General features: G+C 42.8%; 2 protein-coding genes across 2 annotated transcripts in view; one reads left to right on the top strand and one right to left on the bottom strand.

Moving 5' to 3' along the window:
* LOC122562350 (epsin-2-like) overlaps positions 1–1,985 on the top strand; it is a 48,549-nt gene extending 46,564 nt beyond the window's left edge. Inside the window, exon 10 of the mRNA XM_043715227.1 lies at positions 1,444–1,985. Coding sequence (XP_043571162.1) covers positions 1,444–1,793 — 350 coding nt within the window. The 3' untranslated portion in view covers positions 1,794–1,985. The remainder of the gene's footprint in view (positions 1–1,443) is intronic.
* A 3,900-nt stretch (positions 1,986–5,885) lies between these two features.
* LOC122562061 (Na(+)/H(+) exchange regulatory cofactor NHE-RF1-like) overlaps positions 5,886–11,182 on the bottom strand; it is a 99,559-nt gene continuing 94,262 nt past the window's right edge. The window contains exons 5-6 of the mRNA XM_043714534.1: positions 9,104–9,220; positions 5,886–8,853 (exon numbers count right to left, since the gene is read on the bottom strand). Coding sequence (XP_043570469.1) covers positions 8,698–8,853; positions 9,104–9,220 — 273 coding nt within the window. The 3' untranslated portion in view covers positions 5,886–8,697. The remainder of the gene's footprint in view (positions 8,854–9,103; positions 9,221–11,182) is intronic.

Below are 11,182 nucleotides of genomic sequence, written 5' to 3' on the forward strand. Positions count from 1 at the left end.
CATTATAATTGCCCTTCCCCCATCTATAACTGTTGCCCTGTGGTATGTACCTATCCCTTTCCATCGATGAACTAAATGTAAACGAATTATAGTCACTCTCTCCAAAGTGCTCACTTACCACTAAATCAAACACTTGGCCGGGCTCATTACCTTAATGCTTGCCGTTATTGGCCAGTACATTGAGTAAAGGAGTTGTGCTGTCATGTTGCGACATTGATTAGACCGTTTTTCGAATACTGCATTCGATTCTGGTCTCCCTGCTACGGGGAACATGTTGTGAAACTTTAAGGGCTCAGAAAAGATTTACACGGATGCTGCCAGGATTGGACGGTTTGAGCTATCAGGACAGGCCAAAGAGGCTGGGGCTATTTTGCTTGGAGCATTGAAGACTGAGGGGTGACCTTATAGAGATTTATAAAATCACAAGTTGCACGGATAGGGTAAATAGCCAAGGCCTTTTTCTCATGGTAGAGGAGTCCAAAACTAGAGGGCATAGGTTTAGGGTGAGAGGAGAAAGATGTGAAAGATTTAAAAGGGACGTAAAGGGCAACTTTTTCACACAGAGGGTGGTACATGTATGGTATGAGCTGCCAGAGGATGTGGTGGAGGCTGGTACAATTGCAACATTTAAGAGGCATTTGGATGGGTATATGATTAGGAAGGGTTTGGAGGGATATGGGCTGAGTGCTGGCAGGTGGGACTAGATTGGGTTGGGATATCTGGTCGGCATAGACGGGTTGGACCAAAGGGTCTGTTTCCATGCTGTATGACTCTATAAGTTGCATTGTGTTGAATACTGGGGGGTTAAGGGCAACATAGCACTGAGCTGAACAGGGACTACAAAAGGAGATTAAATGGAGAGGTGATGGCATTGGGGGGAGCGAGAGTGTGAGCACAGGAGAGAGAGAGCTGTTCTCTCTGATCCCAGGATGATTCTGAAAGTGTAGAGATGAAACTGTTTTTACTAGGATTTTTTGTGATGATTCCCAAGTCAGGTTAAAAGTACAATACAATCTCAGATTTGACAGCTTAGAACAGCTTTAATGGAAGGCTATGCATCATGGCTGTTACAGGTGCTCTGTGGATATTCTATGGAACACCTTAAGTACTTTTCTTATTAAAGAACAGTATGGTATCAATACTCTAGCATCACCCTGACAACTTTGGGAGGCAAAGCAAACCCAGCTCACCCTGGTAGACTGAATCCCCACCTTGCCTGCAAGTGCTCTATGTGAGCTTACTCTATACGTAACCCTGTGTCATATCTCCCTGGCAGTATTTGATAGGATAGTGTACTGGGAGCTTTACTCTGTATCAAACACCAGTGTACCTGGCTACGGAGTGTAATATCCCATCAATCAGCCCTGATGCCAGTGCATAAACAGTTTATGTTACACTCAGATAAGATTTAGTATTAAGTTATTGACTTTCTTCTCTTCACAGGTGGTCTTAATTCAAGCTCAACATCGAACCCTTTTCAAGTCACCGACCAGAATAAACTGACCTTGAAGCAGATTCAGAGCAGTGCTGGTTTTGCCCAACCCACTATGGGCAATGGCAGTATGGGCAGGGCACCAATGCCCTTGATGGCACCACAAACCATGGCTCCTAGCTGCATGCCAACCACCATGACCCATCCTTCAACATTCAGTGGTTTGCCCCAGGCAGCAGGCATGGTGCCAGCCACGGGAATGGCAGTGGACATGAGTCATCACTTTGGACAGCCGCTGCTCCCAGTTTCTAAACCTGCTGGAATGCCTCAGCAAACTACAAGCCTAAACCCCTTTCTCTGAGGTTAGTGACCTTTAGTTAGGCTGTACAAGCTGTGTTTATGGTACTATGGAGAGGAGGGATGTGGTCAGTAGGAACACTATCCCATGCTGCTTCACTGGGACAAACTGGAGTGACTTTGCAAATATATATTGGGGCTGTGTAAAACTTCATAAATAAACATCTAATTTTATACCACTGGCTGAAGTGTCATGTATTCCATTTTCTGCACCTCAATACCTACTTCAGTTAATGGAAATCCATGTCACCCAGTCATTGCTGAGATTCCAATTCATTGCCATGTGATGGACTGGGCAACACAGTGGCTCAGCGGTTAGCACTGCTGCCTCACAGCGCCAAGGACCCAGGTTTGATTCCAGCCTTAAGCCACTGTCTATGTGGAGTTTGCTCATTCTCCTAGTGTCTGTGTGGGTTTCCTCCCACAATCCAAAGATGTGCTGGTTAGGTGAATTGGCTACGCTAAATTGCCCATAGCGTTCAAGGATATGTAGGTTAGGTGTATTAGTCAGGGGTCAGTGTGGACATGTTGGGCAGAATGGCTCGTTGCCATACTGAAGGGATTATATAATTCTATTCTATAATGTGGTATGGCATCCTGTAGAAAACAAGAACAGAAATGGTAGGGAAAACTGTCAAACTAATTCCAAAATAAGATCACTGGACCTGAAATGTTAACTCTGCTTTTCACCAATGATGCTGCCAGACCTGCTGAGTTTTTCCCAGCAATTTGTTTTTGTTTGCAATTTCCAGCTTCTACAAAAAAAATCCAAAGAATGTAATGTGTCCATGTCATTAATTGGGCAGCTCGTTCATGATACAGAGTGACAAGCAATAGCAGGGTTTCAATTCCTGCATTGCGTGAGGTTATTATATAGGTCCCAACTTCTAAACTTACCCCTTGCCTGAGGTGTGGTGCCTGTCAGGTTACAGTCCCCAACAGTTGTCCATCTCTCTCACACGCACATTGCACTCAGTTCTGAGCACTGTACTTCAGGATAGAGTTAGGTGAAAGTGGGTACTGCAGATTAAAATCAAGATTAGAATAGTGCTGATAAAGGGCTTTTGCCAGAAATGTCTTTTTTTCCTGCTCCTTGGATGCTGCCTGACCTGCAGTGCTTTTCCAGCACTACTCTAATCTTCAGGATAGAGTTGACAATGCTAGCGGAACATTTTATAGAAGATATTGGCAGAAGAGACATCTAAGGGAACATGAGAAAGGAGAACATGAAGTACTCTACTGAACCCATACAAAATCCCATTTCATTATAATGGAGACATAGTAGCGTGTTTTGAGATTTGTAGCTCAGGTTGAGGTTCTGGATGTAGGTTTGCTTGCTGAGCTGGAAGGTTCATTTTCAGACATTTCGTCACCCTACATGTAAGGGTGCGAGAGAGAGAGAGATGTCGTGTTGTGGCTAGTTGATGTTCATGTATCCTGGTGGCTAGTTTTCTGCTTGTTTGTTACAGTCCTTGCATGTTAATTTTGTAAATGACATTAGTTTTGCTTGTTGTCTGTGTAGGATCTTTCAAGTTCATTAAAACAGTAGCTAATGTGTTAGTGGGTTTGTGGGCTACCATGATGCCAAGGGGTCTGAGTAGTCTGGCAGTCATTTCCGAGATGTCTTTGATGTAGGGAAGAATGGCTAGGGTTTCTGGACGCATTTTGTCTACTTGTTTGGGTTTGTTGTTGAGAAATCTGTGGACTGTGTACATTGGGTACCCAGTCTTGGTGAATACACTGTATAGGTAATTTTCCTGTGCTCTGTGTAGTGTGTGGTGGCTCGTTGGAATAATGTTCTAATACAGCTTCATTTGTGGATGTTGGGGTGATTGCTTCTGTAGTTCAATATTTGGTCCGTATGTGTTGTTTTCCTGTAGACGCTGGTTTGAAGTTCCCCATTGGCTGTTCCCTCTATTGCGACATCTAGTCATTCAACAAGCCACCACATACTGCAGCACAGAGGAACTATGCAGAGCACAGAAAAATCACTTAAACTGTGTATTCAAAAAGAACGGGTACCCAATGAACACAGTCCGCCGATTTCTCAGCAACAAACCCCAACAAGCAGACAAAATGTGTCCATAAACCCTAGCCACTCTCCCTACATCAAAGACATCTTGGAAATGACTGCCAGACCACGCACACCCCTTGGCATCACGGTAGCCCACAAACCCACTAAAACAGTAGCTAATGAACTTGCAAGACCCTACACAGACAACAAGCAAAACTAATGTCATTTACAAAATACTGTGCAAGGACTGTAACAAACACTAGTTTTCTGCCTGTTTGTCCAATGTAGTCACCAGGATAAATTAACATTAACTAGCCACAAAACGACATGACCCTCTCTCATTAGTATCGTTACATAGAATTTGAGAAAGGACACCACTTCGACTGGGACAACATATCCATCCTTGGACAAGCCAACCAGAGATACGCAGGAGAATTCCTAGAAGCATGGCATTCCAACCGGAACTACAACAACAAACACTGACTTGGACCTGATTTACCACCCCCTGAGAAAACTAACAGGAAAGGACATCACCAACCCAAAGAAATGCAAACATATAAATAGAAAGTAGGAATCATCAGTAGAGGCTCACTGAAGACGTTACCTCGAATGGTGACAAAATGTCCGAAATGAACCTACCAGCTCAGTGAGCAAACCTACATCTAGAACTAAGATATATTTACCAATTTCCACAAGCTTCAATTTTAAAGGAAAAGTCAAGCAGGACTAAAATCTAACTTCATAACTTTCAAGATTACCCCTTACTTCGAGCAGGCTTTTGTAATTGTTGCAGCAGCAATGCTCACTGTTTTTATTTCCTGAGTCACTTATTGGAAAAATGTAAGCAATCAAGTCCATGCATGCCAGAACTGGTTTACATTTTAAGTGTACAATCAGATCAATATTTCCAATGAATGATAAGACTACAAGAGATAAGAGCAGAATTAGGGCATTCCATCATGGCTGATAAGTTTCTCAACCCGGTTCTCTTGCCTTCTCCCTGTAATCATTGATTCTCTTGCTATTTGAGAGATTTTGTATGAATTTCTATAGTCACTAGAAGATCCTGATTCTGGTAGTTTCTGTGTGTGTGTTAGTAGCCCTACCTTTGGGGAGTATGCAGACCTTGGAGGGAATGCAGTAAAGATTTCATAGAATGATTTAGAGGCTAAAAGAGAACTGTAGGCTGCTGTGTTTGTGAGACATACACACAGATAGAGAAGGATAACTAGTGGCAAGTATAACCCGAGGGGTACCACATTACAGGCAAGGGGCAAGTCTGAGAAAGTTGGGCCTTCATTGTGACCTCAACCAATATAGGAATTGAACTTTCTGCTGTTGATGTCCCTCTGCATCACAAACCAGCTATCCAACGAATAGCATGGACATATTCTTGTTGAGGGCAAGGTGCCTCAGGTCGGCCGATATTCCCTTAGGTATAAAGACTGGCAGGTGTTCTCAAAGGAGTTTAAACGGATTAAAAGACCAACAGGGTAGATATGTCCTCTGGTTGGGTAAGTCCAGAATAAGACAGCATTTTTTTCCACACAAAGGGGAGTGAAAATGGAGGAATCTCTCCCCAAAAAAATCTCAGCTCAAAATTCCAAAATCAAGATTCATGGTTTTGGTTGGGCCAGGGAATGACAATGGAACCAAGGTAGGGTAGGCAGAGTTGATACAGATATGCAGTGACTTAATAAAATGTTGGAAAATGCTTGTATTCTTGTGTGCTCCACCAGAGGGAGTATGCTGATAAATTCAATCATTGAGCTACTAATCAGTTAAATCCAGACTTTCTCATTATGAAAAGCCTGTATTTTCTCAAATGAGACACAGAGTGCTAGCCTCCTAATTAGTTGGACATATCAGCAAATTCCCCATATGCACTTCTGAGTCCCTCCACGTCATCTTCCCAGAAAGGCATTTCCAAACCCTCTAATAACAAAGGATAAAGAAACTCAAATTTGGTGTTCCTGAGTCTCGTGACTTTTTGGATGTTGCAGCCTTGGTTTTTTCACCTCAGATCGCTAACATTAAACATTGCCCTGTAGGATTTGTGATACACGAAAACGTACACAGTTCTTTGATTTTAACTTTTATTTCTTAAAATTTACAGACATTGGTAAAAATATAGTTTCTAAAAATTGTGTGTTTGAATTTGGACAACAAATCGTTCTGCTATTTCAGACAAAGCTATAGAGCAAGAAATACTTTGATCTCTGCTTGTTATACACAGGAATAAAACTCCTCTCTGCAACTTGCAGTGTCTCTAACTCAGAACTTGTGCTAATTAAATCAGACTACACGTGCTCCAATCCCAAACACAGTGCACTGACAAAATCAACGTTAACAACAAATACACACACGTACACATAGGATTAATCTCAGCTGAGGTTTCCGGGGGCTATAATAGGCATTTCACTTCAACAGAAATTTTTCCATCTTACCGCCAGTATAGGTCAGATACTTTTTTTTAAATATAAAATGTACAATCTGTTGTGTAAAGAAGGAAAATGCAAACCGATGATGAGATATAATGCCATATTCAGACACAGACCATGACTGTAACTAGATTAATCCTCGATGTACTGCCCAGAACTAAGACTAAATCCAGCAACTCAAAATTGGTGTAGAGGCACTGCTCCCCAGGATAATATGTGAATCCCTTGAGAAACCATTTATCTTATAAATCAGGCAGAGACCTTGCCACAAGTCCCAGGCGTCACCTTTAGAGGAGATCCAGAGGGTTAAGCTACAAAGGCTGGGGTACAAAGTCTCTGACCTCAAGCAACCCAACACAACATTACAATTAGAAACCTTCACAAACCTTGCGACAATTAGAAATTAGGAATTGAAGGATCCCAGCTGTCTCATTAATGTTTTTGCAGATTTACACATTAACATCACTGACTTGAACCACTCCTTACAAAATCTCTTTACAACGTGGCACACTGAGGAAGTAACTCTCGCTTGATCAGTGCTGAAGAATCTCAGTCTGCATTGTATGAATTCTAAACCTAGCTTTTATTGAACTGAATTGAAATCCAAAGTGAAAGCCCCATTGAAAGCAAATGGCAAGCCTGTCAGATTTCCAGGTTTTGGAATTGTTTCAGATCGGAACTCATTTGTGGCCAATGAAAGTAGATTATTCACATCATTGATAGTGAGAAAGCCACAGGGTGCATTGCCATCTGAAGTACAGCAGGAGATGGGAGCATTGTGAACAGGATGGAATGAGTTAATAAAACACCCAAAATGCAACAAAAACCAAAGGATAATGATATTGCAGATAAGAACAAATAAATGAGTCCCCATCACCCAATCCCAGAGAATAAAAAGGTAAACCCAAAAATCAACACTAATGAACAAATCTTTACCCTGTTGTAACAAGAGTCAAACAGGAAATATAAATCAAAGTATTAATAACCAGATCAGCACCAACTGGACCATTTCTTAGCAGGTTAAGTGGACTTGATACCACATTCTCGTCGAAGGGGTGAAAAGATCAAAAATGACTTGCACTCTCCCCAGAGAAATACAGGGCAGCAGTTACCTCCATAGCTGCAGGGCCAGTTTATATCTTGCTGTGATCTGACTCAAAGCTTCATTCACCATCACAGATACAGAATGGAGGGAGTTGGTCTCTGAAAAGGAGACCTGAAACCTAAAGAGTAGATGGGAAAGATATGGGATGAAGGATGAGATTCCATGGATCAGATGGGTTTGAATTGTATTCTAAATGAAAGCCCAAATTAAGTTCTTGTATGGCAACAATTTCCAGTAACCTGAATCATTTGGAATGTTGGCAAAATGGTCCCACATCCATTCAAGAGAAATCCACACTCCACAACAGTTAGTTGGAGCTTGGATTGGGACCGTAACCAATTTACAAGTGACTCTGGTGGGCAGCAACCTGCCCAAGGTCAACACAGGCCAGTGAGACACAAGCACCCTTGCATGGACTTTGTGGTCTGTCAGCACTAATTAGAACATCTTTATCATCTTGAAAGCAGCCATCGCCCATTACCGAAGCTTTGTCTAGTATCAAACTAAATTGGTTCTTTGCTAATGAATGCAACTTGCCGATTTCAGTTTGCAGATTAGACTGGATTTTAATACTGGAGAATCTAAATTTAACAGAAATATCATAATTGCACATAGCAGATTAGAGAAAAATGAAAAAAATTTGATCTGGTCATTGGCAGAAAGATGGTTCTTTAATAAGTAATTCGTGTGGGTAATTTCAAACAAATCATGACAAGAGATTCAAAACCTTCTGTTTCATCAGGAGGAAGGAACATCTCCAGAAAATTACCAGGTTTGTGACTGAATGGTTCAGTGTTCACAGCGCAGGACTCAGTTGTTGGAAGAGATTGAAAATGTGTCCTGCTTTTATTCAAAGTGACCAGATTAAGCTCAGGACTGTCTGCAGAAGTCTGGTCTGAAACTGCACACACTGTTCACCAAAAGCTCAGCAAGTCAGCAGCACAGAGACTTGAAAAAGGTGGAGAAAGGAGAGTGCCCACAATCTCTCAATGCTGCCCCTGCCCAAGTGAGCACTGGCAGCAGGAGCAGCTGGTGAGAGATGCCAGAGGGATTCCACCACACCATGCACAGCTACTGGGGGAGACAGCACAAACACAGAGTCTACGTCAGAGGACTAGTCACAGTGGGATGGAGGAGGGCTCATTACCCTGCTCGACTAACAAAATCAGGCCAAAGATAACCTGACCTGGATCGGAGCAAATGGGGAAATGGAAATAGAGAGGGACTCACCCCTCGGAATGTAGCAGGTTAAGACTTGCTGGGCTTGGGAAAACAAAATTACCAGAGAAATTAACTTTTTCTGAGGTTATTAAAGCTGAAGCTTAGATTAGCGAAGGTTCTTTTTTCTTTACAAGTTGCTGAATAGTTCATTCTTCTTGCTCCAGTCCATCTGTGGGGCCCGCTTGCTGGAGCGTTTCGAATGCACCTTCTCCTTGGCCTCTGCTGCTGAGGTACTGAGGCTCAGACCCACCTCGTCAACTGTGTTGTCACTTTCAGGCTGGGGCTGTCAACCAAAGAGAGAGAGAGAGAGCGTCAGTTTCCTCTGTGACCACAACCTGCTCAGACTAAACAACAAAGACCTGCATTTGCAAACCTGTCACCACCTCCAGTCAGCCCATAATTATACAACAAAAAAAATTGTGCTGTACTCACCACCTGAAAATGTCTCAAAACACAGCACTGCCTGAAAAAGCACATGAAGTTTAGGCAGAGCAGAGAAAAAAAAAATGGAAATCATAATTATAACAACCTACCTTGACCACTGGGGCACTTGTATCCCTGGATGGAGTTGTTGGGGTTGATGGAGCAGATGAGGAGTTTGAGGATGGTGCTGGTGTGGGAGTCACTGTCGCAGAAACATCTCCGTTTGCCTGAAAAGGGGAGGAGGAAGAGGTCAGTCATCACTCGCTTCATGGAAAGGTAAGAAGAAATCAAATCTAGCCAGAGCAATGCTCAGTAACAGATGTGTGTACCATCTACAAAACACAATGCAGAAATTCATCAAGGCTTCTTAGCATCTTCCAAACTGTTGATTATTACCATCAAAAAGGACAAGGGCAGCAGATACATGGAAATACCACCAGGCTCCCCCCAAACTATTCACATCCTGACTTAGAAGTACATTGCTGTTCCTTCAATACCTTTCAGGGTCAAAATCCTGGAACTCCCTACCTAACAGAGTTGTGGATCTACCTATACCCCAAATGGACTGCAGCAGTTTAAGAAGGTAGCTCTCCACCACCTTCTCCAAGGCAACAAAGGATAGATAATAAATGCTAGCAACGTAAATGCCAGCCAGCAACGCAACCATTCCCTGAATGAACTATTTTAAAACTAAAGAGACCACCTCCGCCTCTCTATCTCCTGCTCAGCTCTGCTGAATCATGCAGGGAAACACCAGGGAAAGAGATAGGAAAGATCTGGCGTCAGTATTTCACATTTAACATCCTCCTCCATTTCAGACGAGGGGTAAAAGACTCACTTCCAGCTCTCTGCCCGAGTGAAGACAGTTTGCAGCCACAGCATAAACTAACCACAGGATGTCACTATTATGCAGCGGAGATGCTTGCATGGATCTATATCTCAATAATAACAAAACTAAAACTTCAAAAGTGGTACTTTTCAGGCTCTCCTTTTCTCTAAAACATAAGCTTCTCATTGAACTGTCTAACACAGAGGGAAAATCTACTTCAGTAAGCTGAACAGCTCAGCAAAACCGGTTATCTGAGCACGATGCTCAGTGATTACTTACAAGGATGGAGATGTGTGTGCATTGTGCGTGCACACAGTGGTGGAGGTCATGTGAATATACTATCCCTGGACCAATGGTCCTGAGGTCCAACTACATTTATGCATTACTCAGGAATAAGTACACCTTGCCCCTGCTGAATACAGGAGGGAGATGACAGACAGAGAAAAGGACAGCTGATACTACATGGAAGACTGAATTGGGAATAAATATTGAGTGACCATTTGGTTCATCCTTTTGATCTTTGGGATGTGGGCGACATGAGAGAGGACCCTTTATTATTTAGACTGATGCCACTTGGAGTGGGTCCAATATCCATTGCTAAGGGCACTGATGTCACGTTTCCTTCTCTGAGCCAGTTGGACTTTTAGTCTCAAACCTTTGACACAAATCCATAAATACCCAATTTCATAACTTATCCTTTAGTAGAATCCAAATTCTAAGCTTTGAGTCACAGATTCAGCCATCACGCCACTGACATTGCTTGGGTTCAAGGTTTATCTCCTGTTGGGGACCAGTAACTGTCCAGGGTGGGAGCATCACAGACTCCCTGTTGAGCTTTCTATAATCAGCTTTCCATAGTCCAGTGTCAGCATGAACAACTGGCAGTTTGAGATTCTAGCATTTGCAAAGGATTGAGAGTGACAGCCAATCGTAAGCCAATCCAGAGTTTTAGTGACAATGACAACATCAAAACAGCAACATCTAAATTCTAACCAGTTGAACTGCACAAAATTGTCTTTTGTAACAACAGTTTACCTTTGATATACATCAGCCACGTCTCAGGTATATTTCTGATGCACAAAGCATTCATAAGGGCTCAGCAAACAGAAATGTGGATTAGCAGATATAACATTTACTGCACAGGTCACTTGAAACTTTAGTAGAGGAACTTTCTCCTCCTGGACAGTCTCAGATTCCTCCCTCCCCTTCCTCGACCTTTCTATTTCTATCTCAGGCGACCGAATCAACACGGACATCTACTACAAACCGACCGACTCCCACAGCTACCTGGACTACACCTCCTCCCACCCCGCCCCCTGTAAAAACGCCATCCCATTCTCCCAACTCCTTCGACTCCGCC

The sequence above is a fragment of the Chiloscyllium plagiosum genome, chromosome 24, assembly GCF_004010195.1.
Source record: "Chiloscyllium plagiosum isolate BGI_BamShark_2017 chromosome 24, ASM401019v2, whole genome shotgun sequence".
Classification (NCBI taxonomy): Eukaryota; Metazoa; Chordata; class Chondrichthyes; order Orectolobiformes; family Hemiscylliidae; genus Chiloscyllium; species Chiloscyllium plagiosum.